Below are 18180 nucleotides of genomic sequence, written 5' to 3'. Positions count from 1 at the left end.
CTATTATGAATGGGAAGACAATATTGTTAAGGTGTCAGTTCTCTCCAAATTGATCTATCGATTTAATGCAATCCAAATAAAAATCCTAGTAGCAGTTAAAATAAACAAATTATATAGACATATGTATAATATACATAAGCTATATGTGTAATATGTATGTGTACACATACACACATATATAAGAATGAACATATAGAGAAAAAGAGAATGATAAAGCAAATGTGTTCAAATATTAACATTTGGGGAATCTGGGTAAAGAGTATTTACCAGTCTGAGAAGTTTCTGTAACTGAAATTTCAAAATAAAAAGACTTTTGAGAAGGGTTTATACTGTATTGCTTTGTTGTCTATTTTTTTTAGGTGTTACATATTTTGTGAACATATGGCATATCATTAAATATTCTATACCACTTTTTAAAATTGTGATAGCCTATAATGGATGGATGGTTTAAAGGTTATTTAACCAATCATTTATTGTTAGACATTTACATTTGCTCCTTCCCAGAGTTTAATACTTACCTAACCTTTACTCCATATTTTTGCTGCCTTCTGAATAGTTCAGACCCCTCCCTCCACTTCTACCCTGGGACTAAGTAAATCTCTTCCTTCCTGGGTCTTTGATAGTAATACTGGGGACAGGATATAAACCTAGACCAGGTGTCATCTATCTACTATACGAAGCCCCCAGATGTGTTTTATTTGGCTTGCATGGTGTTTTTGTGTTTGAATTTGTTGTCAACATTTAAAAATTAGAAGACTTTACTTGACAGGGACTTCCCTGGAGGTCCAGTGGTTAAGACTTCGCGCTTCCACTGCAGGGTGTGCGGGTTCAATCCCTGGTCCGGGAACTAAGATCCCACATGCTGCACAGTGCGGCCAAAAAAAAAAGGACTTCACTTGAAACTCTAGATTCTTGACTTCTGTTGAAACACCAGATCTGGCAACAATAGGCCAACACTCTGGCATGGCTATTGTGGCTGGAGTTGAGTTTCAACCACTCTCTGTAGATGAGGAATAGGTTCTCTGCCAGCCCAGCTATCTTTACAGACCTGTCTGCTGGCTCCTGTATGCACTTAGCCTCACCCAGGGCTCTAAAGACACAGATTCATGAACCCCCTCACTCAAAACAAGAGCTGCTCAGGACTTCTGTTAGAAGGCAGTATAGTCGAGAGGAAGAAAGCCCTGGCCTTAAACCAGGGGAGTTAAATTTTAGTCAGCTGGGCTGGTCCTGGCTTTAATATGCCCACTGTGAAATGACCTAGAAGTGTGGTTCTTAACTGCGAGATGGAGGGGAGAGTCATAATGATAGGGTGCTAGGAAAGGTGGGTCTAGCTTGAAAAATCTCCCTAAATGATTTGATGTCCTCCTTTTTGAAAACAACTGGCTTACCTGTCAAAGATCATCTGCAAATCCAAATGATAGGCTCTGGATTTGAATGCCAGGTCTACCATTTACTTGCTGTGTAATCTTGGGCAAGTGACTTCACCTCTCTGAGCCTGGTTTCTCATGTAGGACCTGAAAAAGAAAGAAGACAACAGCTCCCATTTCAAATCCCACTTGAATCTGAGATTAAATCATGATATATATAAGACACGCATGAGTCCCTGGCACAAGGTAAGGACTCTGTATAAGTGGTTACTTTTACTACCCCCTAAGATTGTTGTGAAGATTAAATGAGATAATGAGGTAAAATGCTTAGCAAAGAACCAGGTACATGGTCAGTGTTCAGGAAATGGCTACTTATGATTATTCTCCATAAAGATTCCAAAGGGATACATTGATTTATCATTGCCAAAGGTAGCAAAGAGAACTTGGAGACAATTTGACTGGGCTTGGGGGAATAACTCATAGACTCTAAGACTCAAGTAGAAATCTGGGATGCCTTCTGGGTGTTAGACAGAGATATGAAAGATGGAACTGAGGGTTGTCAATGCAGAGAAAAAAGGAAGGACTTGTTGCCATTGTTTTCCCTTTTTTGTGGAAATAAAAACACTGGGACCTTAAACTAGGAAGACAGGGACCAGATCTGATTAATCTCTGGGTTCCCCCTGTGTAGGGCTGACACTGAGCAGGAACCACTGACTTTCTTTGACTTAGTGGAAGTGACTTTCTCTTGTCTGAGCCTCAGTGTCCTCATCTGTAAAATGAGGAAACGCAAACCTACCCCTGAAAGTGTTGTAAGGATTCAGAGATCACGGTTTGGATATCGCCTGGCTAAAAGTACTCACACAAAACGGTGTCTAGTGTGACAACCCACCACACACCGCTGAGAATGGCGGAAAAAAATTTTTTTTGCATTCTTTTTTAATATTCTTTTCCATTATGGTTTATCACAGGATACTGAATATAGTTCTCTGTGCTATACATTAGGACCTTGTCGTTTATCCATTCTAAATGTAATAGTTTGCATCTACCAACCCCAAACTCCCAGTCCATCCCCCTCCCTTCCCCCATCCCCCTTGGCAACCACAAGTCTGTTCTCTATGTCTGTGAGTCTGTTTCTCTTTTGTAGATAGGTTCATTTGTGCCATATTTTAGATCCCACTCATAAGTGATATCATATGGTATTTGTCTTTCTCTTTCTGACTTCACTTAGTATGATAGTCTGTAGTTGTATCCATGTTGCTGCAAATGGCATTATTTTGTTCTTTTTATGGCTGAGTAGTATTCCATTGTATATATGTACCACACCTTCTTTATCCATTCATCTGTCGATAGACATTATGTTGTTTAGGCTATTGTGAATAGTGCTGCTATGACATAGGGGTACATGTATCTTTTACAATTATAGTTTTGTCTGGTTATATGCCCAGGAGTGGGATCGCTGGATCATATGGTAATTCTATTTTTAGTTTTCTGAGGAACCTCCATACTGTTTTCCACAGTGGATGCATCAACTTACATTCCCACCAACAGTGCAGGAGGGTTCCCTTTTCTCCACACCCTCTCCAGCATTTGTTATTTGTAGACTTTTTAATGATGACCATTCTGACCGGTGTGAGGTGGTAGCTCATTGTAGTTTTGATTTGCATTTCTCTAATAATTAGTGACGTTGCACAAAAAAAAAATTTTTATGACAGACTGTATCAAATGTATGCTCCACTGGTGGGAGTGTAAGTTAGTACTATAGTTTGACAGTGTCTGCTAAAGCTAAACACATACCTGCCCTGGAGTATATTCCCATGTTTACCAAAGAAATGTATTAGAATATTCATAGCATCAGTATAGCCCCAAACAGGAAAATATCTAGTTTTAGGCATATTCACACAATGGAAACCATACACAAATGAAAATGAAAGAACTATCCCTACACACAATATGAATCTCACAAACATGTTAAGTAAAAGAAGGTAAAAACACAGTACACACTGTATGGGTCCCTAGAGAGTTTGAAACAGACAAAGTAATCCATGCTGTTAGAAATCAGGTAAATGATAACTTTCAGAGGGGATGAGGGTGGCAGAAAGAGCATGTGCAGAGCTTCTGGGGGCTTCTCTGTTTGGTTTTTTGATCTGAGTATTGGTTATATGGGTGTGTTTACTTTGTGTAAATTCGTTGAACTGCACACTAATGATATGTATACTTCTCTGTACTTATACTTGAATAAAACGTTTACTTGACAAAACTGTAGCTGGTGTGATGAACAGCGGCCAGAAGAAGAGGCTTTGAGGACCGACAGATCTGGGGCCCCGCGCTCTGGTTTCTTTCCCTGTAAAAGAGGGAACATAATGTCTGTCAAGATTCGATGAGGTGAGCATGTAAGACTTAAGCACAGGGCCTGGTCTATATAGGCCTGCAGTTCTCCTGCGTGACCCAACTCCTGGCACCGCTGCCTCACCTTCTCCAGCCCTAATGCGTGGGTTCTACTTGATTCACGGTAATGAAGTAACTGGTAATGGCAGGCTTGGGGCTCCTCACCCCCGGGATGGAGCCCGGTAAGAAGTGTCATTCTCAGGGGCAGCCCCCGTCTTCCCGCCCCCGCGCGGGGGGCAATCCTCGGCTGCAGCCTACTTGGAAACCCCCTAAAAGAGCCCCTCTGCGAAACCCGGCCAAAGGCAGCTCCAGCCCCGCCACTAAAGATAAAAGAGCACTTTGCCATCAGACTCTGACAGATCTCTGGGAAACTCTTCTGGTCAAAGAGCAACGAGGGCAGCGCGCCGGCGAGAAAACCCGAGAGCGAGAACGCCGTGCGAGACTGCGCCAAGGCGCGCTATTGCACACGCGCACCGCCCCGGGCCCGCCCGCGCGCTCGCGCGGTACGGAGTGCGCATGAGCATATCTTGGGGGAGGAGCTCAGGACTAGGTCGCCCTGCCCTTTACCTATCCGGCCTATCCGGGCCATCCGGCCGTCTCTCCTTGGTGTCTTAAACTACGTTTTCCAGAATCCATCCAGGCCCTGGCTTTCCGGTGGCATCAGCGGAAGCGGTGACTGGCTTAGGCCGGGCTGCACAGAGGCCGGCTTGGTCGCTATGGAGGAGATAGGCATCCTGGTGGAGAAAGCTCAGGTCCGAGAGGGCGAAGCCGACCTGAATGGGATGTTGAGCGACTTCGGGATCCAGGCCTGGGTCTGAGTGTTTTCGGAGGTCTCAGTGGAGAGCTTCGTGCCGTCCCGAGGCCTGGGCTGTGGCTGAGTGATGCTGGGAGGGCAGTAGGGCTCGGAAAGCTGGGCTGGGGAAACGAGTGACATCAGAGGTTCTTTGGGACTGAATGATTTCGAGGTTTAGCTGGGAATGCTGTGACATCGGTGACCCGGCGGCACTGGGGATGGGTCGGTAGTGAGTGATGTATGGGATTCGGCCGTGGGGCCGAATGATATCTGCGGCTGGGCTGGGGAGCTGACTGACATTCGGGTCTTAGCTGGTGTTGGAGGGCCGAGTAATGTATGTGGTCTGGCCGAGTGATGTTTGGGGACTACCTGGGAGCTGGATGACATAAGGGTCTAGTGTGAGCTGGAGTTCTGTGACATGAGGCGTCTTCGGGAGGTAATTGAGTAACGCCCGGACTGTATGAAGGCATGGTGACTTTGTCAATTGAGAGAGCCATGTGATATTAGGAACCTGTTGAGGGGGCCTGGAGGGCATTGGGGTCTAGTAAGGAGTTGATCAGACATTTAGGCCCTAGATGGGAGTTGGGTGACATTGCAGACATGTGACACGTGCCATATGATACCAGAAGATCTGTTTGGAAGGCTGTTTGACCGAGGGGCCTGTGAGGAGTTGGGTGACTTCAGAAACCTGTTTAGGGGACTGAGAGGTTTCCAGGATCTATTTAGGGAGCTGAATGATGTCAGGAGCCTGTTAGGGGCCAAGCGACTTCATGGTGAATTGGGAGGGGGGCTCTAGATACTTTCATAAGGGGACCTTCTTCTTCCAACCTGAGTTTCCCTCCATGGTCTAGGATGAGATCCCAGCCCTGTCTGTGTCACGGCCCCAGACTGGCCTGTCCTTCCTGGGGCCTGAGCCTGAGGACCTTGAGGACCTGTACAGCCGCTACAAGGTACATTCAAACCCAGTCCGGACCCTGCACAGGGCCCAGCATCCCATACTTCCCCCACCTTCCACTGCTCCTTGGCTCAGCAAGGCCTGGAGCCATCCCCTACCTCTTCCCTCTCTGCTCACAGAAGCTGCAGCAAGAGCTGGAGTTCCTGGAGGTGCAGGAGGAGTACATCAAGGATGAGCAAAAGAACCTGAAGAAGGAATTCCTCCATGCCCAGGAGGAGGTGAAGCGAATCCAGAGCATCCCACTGGTTATTGGGCAGTTTCTGGAGGCTGTGGATCAGAATACAGCCATCGTGGGCTCCACCACAGGTGCGTGGGGGGTTGTTTACTCATCTGTTCATTCAACAGCTGTTAACTGTTTCCTGCCACGTGCCAGGAACTTACAATGGCAAACGAGGCAAGACAGTGTAATGGTGTTTTTCAGCGTATTTTTGAGTCTGATGCAAAAGTGGAAATATATTTTACGTTCTCTCTCTCTTTCTTTATGTGTGTGTATATAACTCATGTAGTAAAAGTTTGACCAAACGATAGTTAGCCACACTATGTGTGACATACTCTAACTAGTTTCCCATTTTGTTCTAGTCTGTTTTGTTTTAAACAACGTTCTGGTCATGACTCTCAAATGATTTCACAACTATTACTGGGTTGGGACCTACAATTTGAAAGCACAGGTGAAGTGTTAAGAGATTGGGCTCTGGTAAGGACCCAGTATACGGGAGCTGCTGTTATTACCGTGGGTCTAGGCTCTGCCTTCGTGATGGGTGTTGTCTCTGCATCTTATCTGTCTTTTCGTGCTTCTGGCCTCTGCTCCTCTGGACCAAGCCATATTCTTATCAAGTTTGCGGGGAAAGGTGTGTGACTGGGCCTGGAATTGGACTGATGGGCTGGTAGTGAGGTAGTGAAGGGAGGGAGATATCCACAATGAGGCCTGTGTCTTTGATCTTTAGGACTTAGGGGGACAGTGGCTATCCCTGAGATGGAGACATGGGCAGAAAAGCAGGTTTGCAGGGAGACAGTGAGGGCAGTCTGGGACATCACAGGGAAGTGTCTGGGAGGTCACTGGACAGCCAGGTCTGAAGGTCAGGAGAGAGACTGAGGCCAGAAAGAGATGTGTGTATCACTACCATAAATGTAGAAGGTGGACTGGGGATGTGAGACTGGAGGCTGGGCAAGCAAGAAGGATTCTGCTGCAGAGACCTAGATGGGAGAGGATGGTGCTGAATCAGGGCAGGGTCCCTGGGCAGGAGGGAAGGGATTAGTCAGAGAGACATTTTAGGAGGCTGGTGGACCGCCATGGTGACTGACAGGCTGTGGAGAGAAGCAGAGAAAAGTCCAGAATGAGGCTTAGAGCTCTCACTAGTGACTCGGCACCATGGGCCTCCCTGAGACAGAGACCCAGGAGGAGCAGCATAAATGGGGGGAAGATACTGAGAACACACTGAGACATGGTGAGTGAGACATGCCGTGGGGATGTCCACGGGCAGGCATTCCAGGAGGCTGCTGGTCACCTGGAGCTGGAGCTCAAGAGTCAGGGATAGACAGGGAAGTTGTTAGTGTGGATGGATGCCAGGGTGGACTGGAGGAGGCAAGACTAGAAGCCAGGAGGGCCATTTGGGGTCTGAGTGAGAGATACTGTCGGCCTGGAGGTACAGCTGTGAGGTCGGCAGTTTTGAGGTTCTGGCACTTCTCATTTTCCCCTCTCCCTTCTTGTCCTCTTCCCAAAGGCTCCAACTACTATGTGCGCATCCTGAGCACCATCGACCGGGAGCTGCTCAAGCCCAACGCCTCGGTGGCCCTCCACAAGCACAGCAACGCCCTGGTGGACGTGCTGCCTCCTGAGGCCGACAGCAGCATCATGATGCTCACCTCAGGTGAGGGGGAGCCCAGGGCCAGGGAGGCCTGAGGGGACCCTGCGGGCCAGGCTGGGAGCCCCAGCTCTGCTCTTCCACCAGATCAGAAGCCAGACGTGATGTACGCGGACATCGGGGGCATGGACATCCAGAAGCAGGAGGTGCGGGAGGCCGTGGAGCTCCCCCTTACGCACTTTGAGCTCTACAAGCAGGTGAGGAGCTGGAGCTGGCAGGGAAGGGAGAGGCCGTCCCCACCATGTCTCCAGTTGGTGATGGACTCCCCGGCTCATGCTCTTCTCCACCTCTGTGCTTCAGATCGGCATCGACCCTCCCCGAGGCGTCCTCATGTATGGCCCGCCCGGCTGCGGGAAGACCATGTTGGCAAAGGCTGTGGCTCATCACACGACAGGTGAGCCGCTTGGCCCCTCCCCCGAGCTCTGACTTTCTGGGCTCTTCCGACCTTGCCCTCAGTTCTCTCATCCTCCCCAGGAAGTAGTGTGGCACAGCGATTAAGAACATGGGCTCTAGGGTCAAAGACCCAGTGTGCGTCTTACTGAGTGGCTGTGCCGTCCTGGGGAAGTGACTTTACTCTCGTGCCTCAACTTCCTCATCTAATAGAACACTCATTTCACAGCATGATTGTGGGGAATTAATGAAATAATACCACGTTTTTCCTACTAATGGGTCATTACTAATGACCCATTAGTAATTATGAATTCAAATTCATGGGTTGCAACCAGCTAAAAAAATTTAAAAAAATGAAACAGAACAGAAAACGTTGGAGTCCACCCCACATAGTAAGAACTTGTATTGTTTGTGAACACACACAAACATTGTACACAGGTGTGCTGTGGTTGTTGACAGATGTATTTCTTCTTGTAGGTTCTAAACAAAGATGTCTGAAAGTCACTGTATTACTGTTTGTAAAGCCTAAGGACAGGACTCAGCTCATCTTAAAATCTTAATATATCTAAGCCAAGGAGCAGTAGAGGGCAGTGGGTAAGCAGTGTGTTTTCTGGGCCAGACTGCCTGTGTCTGAAATCTGGCCCCCCTACACCTACTTATATAAGTTAGTACTACTTACGTAAGTTAGTTTATGTAACTACTTGGCAAGTTAACCTCTCTGTGCCTCCATTTCTTAATTTTCTGGATTATTCAGAGGATTAAATCAATATAAAGCTTCTAAAACCATACCTGGCACGTAGTAAGTGGACAGTAAATGTTAGCCATCGTCATGATCATTCATTGAACTTCTGCTCTCCCAGGTGCTGGGATATAGGGATGAGTCAGACCTGTCCCCTCCATTGGAGAATCTCCCAGTGTGGCTGAAAAACAGGAAAATAAACACTTAGAACTCAGTCAGTTAACATTTATTGAGCACCTAATATGTACCAAGCTGTGTTCTAGGTGCGGAAGGCATGGCAGTGAACAGAACAAAGTCCCCCCCGTAAAGGTGATGTCTTAGTTGAGGAAGCACTAACAGATGAATGAAGAGATTATATGTCATGTGGTGCTAATGCCTGAAGAAAACAACTAAGGGGTAGGGGATAGGGAATAACAGGGGCAGCAGCTTTATGTGCCGGGACTGGAGGTGGTCAGGGAAGACTTTTCTGAGGTGACATTTACATGAAGACCTAGAAGAAGCCTTGAGGGAGTGAGTCATGTGGACCTCTAGGGGAGGGAGTGTGTCAGGCTGAGGGACTCGGGTGCAAAGGCCTTGAGACAGGTGTGTGCTTAGTGTTCTAGGAACAGTGAGGAGGCCCCAGTAGTTGAAGCCAAGTGAGCAAGGGGGTTATGCTTGGAGGTGAGCTTGGGTGGGAACGGCCTAAAGAGTAGCACGTGCTCCAAAGAAGCAAGGAAGGTAGTGGGATAGCCCTAAAGGAGGGTTGTCAATCCATTCTGCGTAGGCTCTTAGGTAGGGGTTCCCAGAGAGAGGTGTGAGGAGTCTGTCAGGCACACAGTTGGGAGAAGGAATAGCATTTGCGAAGGCCAGGGGGTGGGAAAGAACTCATTTAGGGAGTTGTGAGTAGTGGTGAGTAGACCATGACTAAACTCGACGAGGGCAGGGAACTTGTGCGTTTGTCCTTTTTTGTGTTTCCAGTGCCCGCCCAGTAGCTGAATTGTGGTAGGTGCTCAGAAAATAACTGTTGAATGGCTGGCTGAAGGAGGAGCTGTGCAGGTCCAGGGATCAGAATGGGCGTGAATATGAATAGTCTTAGTTCTAACCTAAGAGGTTTCGACTGTTGTCCTGAGATCAGGGTGGTTTTAGACAGGCAGGGTTCAATAGAAATACAGTTGCCCCTCGAACAACAGAGGCTTGAACTTCGAGGGTCCACTTAACACCCAGATTTTTTTCACATGATGCATGGTTGGATGAATCCGCAGAGGCAGAACTGCAGATCTGGAGGGCCAGCTATAAAGTTATACACAGATTTTATGCACAGAGGGTCAGCACCCCTAAACCCTGTGTTGTTCAAGGGTCAACTGTATAATGAAGCTACATATATAATTTAAATTTTTAAGTACTCATTTTTTAAACAAAAGAACTAGGTGAACTTCGTCTAAAATATGTTTTTTTTTTGGTTTTGTTTTGTTTTTGTTTTTGTTTTTTTTGCGGTATGCGGGCCTCTCACTATTGTGGCCTCTCCCGTTGCGGAGCACAGGCTCCGGACGCGCAGGCTCAGCGGCCATGGCTCACGGGCCCAGCCGCTCCGCGGCATGTGGGATCTTCCCGGACCGGGCCACGAACCCATGTCCCCTGCATCGGCAGGCGGACTCTCAAGCACTGCGCCACCAGGGAAGCCCTAAAATATGTTTTTTTATTTAACCAGTATACTCAAAAATATTATTATTTTAACACGCAGCAGATACAAAACTTGAGTTTTTTCTATAATTTTTTATTGTAGTAAAATATATAATACAATAATTTTTTATTGTAGTAAAATATATAGCGTAAAATTTACCATTTTAACCACTTTATAAATATACAGTTTATAAGTGGCATCAAGTGGATTCACAGTGTTGTACAGCCATCACCACTGTCCACTTCTGGGACTTGTTCATCATCCAGACTGTAACTCCATACCCATTAGACAATCACTCCCTATTTCTCCCTCCCCGCAGCCCCTGATAACCTCTGTTCTACTTTCAGTCTCTATGAATTTGCTTGTTCTGGGCACCTCATATACATGGATGAATCATAGAGTATTTGTCTTTTTGTGGCTGGCTTATTTCCCTGAGCATGATGTCTTTGGGGCTTACCCATGTTGAAACATGTGCCAGAACTTATTTCCTTTTGAAAGCCAAATAATATTCTATTGTATGTATATAGCACCCTTTATCTATTCATTTGTCATTTGTCATTTGTTGATGGACATGTATTGAGATATTTTACCTTTTTTGTACTGTCTTTTGAAGTCTGGTGTGTATTTCACATTTACAGCACATCTCATTTGGGACCAGCCACATTGCGGTTGCTCAGTAGCCCCTTGCCGCCAGTGGCCACCACATTAGAGAGGGACAGCAGGGGCAGCCTGCAACTTGCACAACTCCTAGTTTATGACCAGATCTACATAATGGACTTTGTGTCTCCTTTCTCTGTGGTGGCTGGAAGGAGTGTCCTGGAGGTTGCTCCGTGCAACACAAAGCCACATCCAGTCACTAACAAACAAGTTAAACTCTAAGAAAAGATGGAAAGGAGAGGCAAGCCCAGAACCTGTCTTTAACCCCATTGCCACTTGTTGATTGTGTCAGAATATGTGTTCCTGGTTCTTGACTCTTGCATGATATTCAAAAGGGGTCCTTTGAGCTCTTGGTAAGGCAGCATGATGCCTGTGTATGGAAAACCTGTTTTCTTACTGATCTTTCAAGCACTCCGGAAATTCACATTTTTTGGTATGCTGGATTCCATGAATGTCTCTAGCTCTTCTTTGTTGGTATGTCGAAGCACAGACACATTTTTTTTTAATACCCTGATTTCTAAATGTTGGGCCAAAAAAATGACACATCCATAGGCAGGATTCATGATTTGTGCTGCTGGGTCTCTGTGGGGTACAAGCTGGTCCGCCTAGCTGGATCTGGAACCCAGCCCAGGTCATGAGAGAATGACCTGGCTACTTGGAGTGGGTATCCAAAGAAAAGGATGTCCTCAAGGAATTCTCAGTTTCAGTTAAAGTATTATGGGGCCCTACAGGTGTTCCATTCTCGTCTAACCCCTGTCATCCTGCCATCAGCTGCATTCATCCGAGTCGTGGGCTCAGAGTTTGTACAGAAGTACCTGGGTGAGGGCCCTCGCATGGTCCGGGACGTGTTCCGCCTGGCCAAGGAGAACGCACCTGCCATCATCTTCATAGATGAGATTGATGCCATCGCAACCAAGAGATTCGATGCCCAGACAGGGGGTGAGTGATGCCCAAACAGAGCCTGGGGTCTTTTTTTTAAATGAATTTATTTATTTTATTTTTTTGGCTGTGTTGGGTCTTCGTTGCTACGTGTGGGCTTTCTCTAGCTGCAGCGAGCAGGGGCTACTCTTCGTTGTGGTGCCCAGGCTTCTCATTGCAGAGGCTTCTCTTGCTGCATTGCAGAGCACTGGTTCTAGGCGCACAGGCTTCAGTAGTTGCAGCGTGTGGGCTCAGTAGTTGTGACTCGCAGGCCCTAGAGCACAGGCTCAGTTGTGGCGCACGGGCTTAGTTGCTCCGCGGCATGTGAGATCTCCCTGGACCGGGGCTTGAACCCGTGTCCTCTGCACTGGCAGGCGGATTATTAACCAGTGTGCCACCAGGGAAGTCCCAGGGCCTGGGGTCTTGGGCAGGCTTGTCATGCGGGATGCCCTGGACTGACCGTGTTATATACTATCCAGCTGACAGGGAGGTTCAGAGAATCCTGCTGGAGCTACTGAATCAAATGGATGGATTCGACCAGAACGTCAACGTCAAGGTTTGGGGTTCAGGATGGGCGAGGGGAGGTGTGGTGTGGGAATCAGGGAAGGATGGAGGCTGGCATGTGAGGAGATAGGTATTGCGACAGGATGGAGTATAGTGGGGACAGAGGTCTGAGCTGGCCTGTCCCCGATGCCAGGTGATCATGGCCACAAACAGAGCAGACACCCTGGATCCTGCTCTGCTGCGGCCGGGACGCCTTGACCGTAAAATTGAATTTCCACTCCCTGACCGCCGCCAGAAGAGATTGATTTTCTCCACTATCACCAGCAAGATGAACCTCTCTGAGGAGGTTGACTTGGAAGATTGTATCCTGCTCTAGAAGCGAGGGGAGGGTCACCGCTGAGAATGGGGATTAGATCTCCACCTCTGCCATCACCACCACCCAGACTGTGCAGGTGGGAGACCAGGGTCTGGGGAGGGGGGTGGTGACAAAGACAGCCCAAGAACGACTTCTGGCTCCAAGCATTCACCCAGTCATGCATGGAGTGGTTTCCTTAACTCACCTGCCATAGATGTGGCCCGACCAGATAAGATTTCAGGAGCTGATATCAACTCCATCTGTCAGGAGGTGAGTGCTGGTTTCTCTCTAGATTAGGCAGCGGGTGTGTGAAGACCCTCCACTCTGCTGCAGTCCTGTCCATCATTGCCTCCCTGGGTCTTACGCTGCGTCTGTCTCTTCCTGCACCATCGTTAGGGGCGGGGAGTGCAGGGAGTAGATTTTAACTGTCATCCCTCAACAGAGCGGGATGTTGGCTGTCCGAGAGAACCGCTACATTGTTCTGGCCAAGGACTTCGAGAAAGCATACAAGACAGTCATCAAGAAGGACGAACAGGAGCATGAGTTTTACAAGTGACCCCTCTGCCCGCACCACAGGGGCCGGGGGTTCGCTTACTTCCCCAGCCTCTGTCCCCAAAGCTAGTTCTGTTTTTTCTTTACCCAGAATTGATTTATTCAATAAACTAACAAGATCAAATCTGTTTAATTTCTTCTTACAAGTTTAACTCCTTTGGAGAACCTGGGCCTTGAATAGGATCCTCTGTGCCCCTCCTGCTCTCCTGACAGATGAGCAGGTACATGGTCTGGGTTACAGCTTGAGAGAGAAGTAAAGAATTCAAACTAGGGCTTCCCTGGTGGCGCAGTGCTTGAGAGTCCGCCTGCCGATGCAGGGGACACGGGTTCGTGCCCCAGTCCGGGAGGATCCCACATGCCGCAGAGCGGCTGGGCCCATGAGCCATGGCTGCTGAGCCTGCGCGTCCGGAGCCTGTGCTCCGCAACGGGAGAGGCCACAACAGTGAGAGGCCTGCGTACCGCAAAAAAAAAAGAATTCAAACTAAATGACCAGAAATTTGGGGAAAAGGATGGAAAATGAGCAGACTGCAGCCCCTGACCAGAAAATAAAGTCTCTATCCATCTCCCCACTCACATTTACCATTCGAGTCTTGGGCAATTCCTGCCTTCTTCACACTCAGAGGGAGAATCAAGGTCAGAGAGACCACCCATTAGGGTCCCCCAGAGCAGGGATGAGGGGGTAGGGGGGAGGTTGGATGCCTGGGTTCTGTGAATGTCTCTGGCTCTTCATGCCATCTTGTTGGGGCACAGATGTGTTTGGTAGGATCAATTCCCACTTTCTCTTGAAATCTGTTTAAACACCTCTCCCTCTGGGGAGTCTTCTGATGCCCCACGAAGGGAAGTAACCCTTCCCCTACACTGCCCTGGCGTCGTGCACATGCTGTGCTCTGCACTCCTTACATCTCCAAGTGCTTGCCTCCTTCAGACAGGAACCTCTTGTAGAGTAGTCAGGGATTGTAGCTTGATCGCAATTCAAGTCCCAGCACCCACACATGGTAGACATTCAGTTCATGTTCCTTGAACAAAAGTATGAATGTCACTATATATTTGGGAGTGAGATGGGAAGAAGATATAAGGAAAAATAGTTGAGGAATCACAGGTCCTTGAAGAGACAGGGGTGATTCTGCTAGATAAGCATGGCATGTTGAGCGGAGAAGTTAATTCTTCCTCTCTCCTGGCACCTCACGAAAACAAAAGTAAGGTGTAAATTCACATGGACACAGGAAGAGAGAGGAGATGGCAGCAACGCAATTTTGGAAAGGGGCAGATACCTGCTGATTGATGTAGCAGACCTGAGGAAACTTGAACCTGAACTCAAGGGAAGCCCAGAAACAGTCATTTTCCCCTTTCAGAAACCAGAGGTGCCAGGTTCTGAAGGTGAGGCCTGGAAACAGGAGGACTACCTGAAAGGCTGTATAAAAACCAGAACTGATACACTGATTATGCAGGAAACAAATGAGCTGTTGTTACTCCAGGCCCTGTGACCCTTCCCCAGCCTGGCTGAAGACCTCAGATTTACTCTGGAAAGGCTGGACCAGCAGTCTCTGGGCTGGTGTGCCTGGAGCAAGGATGAGAGCTGGGCCGTGCAGAAGATGAGATTGAGATTAAGTGAGATCCCTGGGCAGGCAATTGAAGGATTCCTTCTGAGGAAACCAAGCAGCATGAGAGAAACAGGAAAGTGGGTTGTTAAGACACCTAAAGTCCTCATCATTCACATTCAGCAGCAGCTAATATCTAAAACTGATGAGTTTACAAAAGCATGTAACTTAGATATATGGAAGTAAATTTCAAAAGAAACAAATGAGGATGGGAAGTCCTTGCCTCTTGGAAGTAGACAGGGAAGTACAGGGTGAGGGTGACATGGGAATGCTTTTTGTTTCTAATATACTTTATATATATTTGACCTTTTAAAATAGGTACTTAAAAAACGACAGTGACAAAACCACGTGAAAAAAAGGATTTTACAAGTCCTCTTGGAGGGACGGTAAAGGAAGGAAATTGCTGAAGTGACAAACATCCTAAACATCAGTGATAAAGGGCAAAGAGATTGGGAAAAGAACAAAGCCATGTACCTAAGAAATGACAGCAGACCAGTGTGAGGCTAAAGCTATAACTGGTAAGAGGTGGTAGCCACTCACATTAGCTGGGAGAAGGGATATTTGGTATATTTTGTGGGTTGCCCAGCAATCTTGCTGTCTGTGCTTAGGCAAAATTATGAAATGGCCTACCATTATTATGGTCTCAGAGTGACCTTGATATTGATGTTCTGTGAGACTGTTCATGTGCAACAGGATAACAGGCCCAGCTGTGAGCACCAGGCCAGCTTTCAATACCACTGAGGCATACCTGTAAGTGTCAGGCCAGTTCCTGGATGTCAGGGGCTGCTTTTTTTTGTTCTCAAGTACGTGCTACCGCGTTAAGAGGGAAAAACTAAGGCCGGCTTGCTGAACAGCCCAGACACTCATGCATTTTGGAAGTGTAGTCTTGAAAGCAAGTGTTTTCCTGCCAAGCGAAACGCATATCGCTTTTCTCTGTTCTGCTCTGCAAAGACAAGAGGGAAAAAAAAAACCCTTAAATATATGTAAACCTTTTTGTTTATTTGTTTTTAACTGTAAAAATAATACACATAAAGGAGCCCAAAATATAAGTGTATAATGTAACAACTTATTATAAATAAAACACTTGCGTAACCATCATCCAAGGACCAGGCTGTAGGTTTCCACTGAAAAAGAAATTCCTACACAGCTGCCCATAGGCAGTGATGATCCATTTTGTGAACACATCTGTAATTACTGCAATGGAGAGGGCACCCTGGGTTGATACAGCCAGTTTGGACAAATGTCAATCATTTCCCCAGGTTTCATCTATTCTTTGGTAACATTTCCTTTGAGTACGACCAGCATCAGTAAGCATATCTCAGATGAGACTACAGTGCATGTACTGCTAAGTAGTTAAAAAGGACTCTGTTGATCAAAAATGACTCTGTACCAATGCAGCAATGTGACAAACGTCACCACTGTCTGCACAGACCAGAAGCCATGTCATGATGGCACAGGTCACACCAAAGCCAACCTAGATGACTCAAACGTGGTCTTCCATGTCAGTCTCAAAGGGAGGGGAGGAGGATGAAGGAGCCACAAGAAGACAGTGCTCAGCGTCCTAATGACTACATAATTTTTTTTTACTTGTCCTCACAAATTATCCCAAAATATTACTTGGACATTTTGCTTCTTCTTCAGGATCTTAAGGTATATTTACTGTCTTATGTCATAGGATAGGAGGCTCCAGTGGAACGCTCAGCATGGTGATTCCTCCTGCTAAAGCAGGGACACGTCAGGCCAGGCAGACGCTGAACCCAGAGTCCTGCAAGGGAGAGCAGGGTTCTCCCCAAAAGTGAGCCTGGTGGCCTCAGTGGCCCAGCACCTGCTTATTTTTATATCGATCCATATACATAATTGTGAGTTCATACCACTGCATCTAGTTTCAACGTGCCATCACAAGGTTCATTCTAGATCTCTCCTTTTCCATATCTGAGGTTCCCCGCTGACAGGGAGAAGCTTGGCTGCTCTCAATGCACTTATTGGGTTGGCCAAAGAGTTCGTTTGTAATAGCTTCCAGAGAACCCCGAATGAAATTTTTGGCCAACCCAATAATATATTTACTTACTTGATCAGAACCCCACCTCCACCCCCGCCTGCCACTGCATGTAACAAACTCCTATCACCCTGTTGCGCCCTTCCCCATACAGATGCTCTCCTCACCCTACTTGGGTTCTGAGACTCACTACCTCCTATATCCAACCGACATGAATGTCTCCAACACCCCAATTTGGGCTCCAACACCCAATGCTGGGCAGTACCCATACCCACATGCCCTTTTCACCCTGTTCAGGCTCTGAAATCCCGTACAGGCCATTCCTCCTGTGTGGACGCCCTCCTTATCCTGCTCAGGTTGACACTCCCATGCTGAGCCATTCCACCACTTGGAATGCTCCCTGTCACCCTACACCAAGCCACCAGCTGCACAAACACCCTCCTCATCCTGCTCAGGCTCAAAGACCCTGCTCTAAGCCCATCTTTTGGCTTTAGGACTGAATTGCTCAGAAAGGGAAGGGAAGAGGAAGAGCAAAATGTGTTAGCGTCTGACTAATTGTGGGCTCGCTATACTATGGCACGCTGCCTTTCCAAGCAGAAAGCTATCCCCTCAGCCCAAGATTCTCAAATGTATCTGCCACGAGACCCCTCACAGCACAGAAGAGTGGAAAGAATTCCTTCATATTTAAAAAAAAAATTAATATGATTTACATTTTTCTCTAGGAAAAAATTCATTTGATTCTATACAAAATTGTTTGACAGATAAATTACAGATCTTCGGTCCAGATCTTGAAATACACAGCCGATGCTGCAAGAAGATGCACCATATCCTTTTTGTAATAGGCCTGTGGCTGCACGCGATCACACACACCCAGTCGCGAGGCCACTGGCACCCGTGACGTTCTACACGCAGATACTCAGGTTCACACAGCTATGCTGCACTCGCCAACCGCCCCGGTCACACAGCGCCCCGCACACCCACCCCATCACACACACACCACCCCAGTCACAGTCCGGCACAGCCAGTCTCCCACCGCGCCTCTCGCCTCACTGCTCGGTCACGAATCACACTCCAGGCTGCTTTCTGTGGCCTCCCTCCTGTCAGGTGCCGCTGCAGGCACACACCGTCTCGCACCCAAAGAATTACACACACGCAGAAACACAACTCACCCTCGGCCAGAGGCGGGGAAGCCCCGCAACCCTCACGGCGTCGCGCGCGTGCAGACAGGTGCGCACACACAGACACACGCTCATGAGGCCGGGTACAAAGGGCCACACGCCTGTGAAACACGCGAGGGGACTACCCGGAGGGAAGAATCTGACAGAATCCGCCTCGCACGTGCTCGGCTTCAGGACGGCACCCACGGACGCACTGGGCGGTCAAGACTCTGGAGGTCCGTCGAGGCTCGCACAGCCTGGACAGGTCCCCGCTGTGAGTTCTCTCAGCTTA

At 47.8% G+C, this 18180-nt stretch overlaps 2 protein-coding genes across 10 annotated transcripts in view; one reads left to right on the top strand and one right to left on the bottom strand.

The window, feature by feature from the left end:
• The window catches only part of FCGBP (Fc gamma binding protein), a 143294-nt gene that overhangs the window by 79343 nt on the left and 45771 nt on the right, over window positions 1-18180 (bottom strand). For 4 of the 8 annotated variants that reach the window (XR_010938880.1, XM_067718052.1, XM_067718056.1 and 1 more), the window contains 4 exons: window positions 15484-15678; window positions 8542-8672; window positions 3616-3708; window positions 1389-1514 (listed from right to left, as the gene is read on the bottom strand). The gene's annotated coding sequence lies outside the window, so the exon portion shown is untranslated. Of the gene's footprint in view, window positions 1-1388; window positions 1515-3615; window positions 3709-3837; window positions 4219-8541; window positions 8673-11792; window positions 14154-14329; window positions 14549-15483; window positions 15679-17900; window positions 18173-18180 lie in introns of those variants that run through there. The other 4 variants (XM_067718054.1, XM_067718055.1, XR_010938882.1 and 1 more) reach the window with 4 other exon arrangements.
• Window positions 4307-13261, top strand: PSMC4 (proteasome 26S subunit, ATPase 4). Of its 2 annotated transcripts, none has more exons than XM_067718066.1 (11): window positions 4307-4564; window positions 5397-5495; window positions 5620-5806; window positions 7222-7368; window positions 7450-7559; window positions 7663-7756; window positions 11580-11747; window positions 12206-12282; window positions 12424-12592; window positions 12800-12855; window positions 13028-13261. In XM_067718066.1, exons 1-11 carry the CDS (start codon window positions 4469-4471, stop codon window positions 13139-13141), a joined length of 1317 nt encoding a protein of 438 aa, XP_067574167.1. In that variant the 5' UTR covers window positions 4307-4468; the 3' UTR covers window positions 13142-13261. The 2 variants fall into 2 exon arrangements, with proteins under 2 accessions (XP_067574167.1, XP_067574168.1); XM_067718067.1 differs by having other exon boundaries at window positions 4309-4504.

Source organism: Pseudorca crassidens, chromosome 20 (genome assembly GCF_039906515.1).
Source record: "Pseudorca crassidens isolate mPseCra1 chromosome 20, mPseCra1.hap1, whole genome shotgun sequence".
Taxonomy (NCBI): Eukaryota; Metazoa; Chordata; class Mammalia; order Artiodactyla; family Delphinidae; genus Pseudorca; species Pseudorca crassidens.
This window is presented reverse-complemented; position numbering and strand designations above follow the sequence as displayed.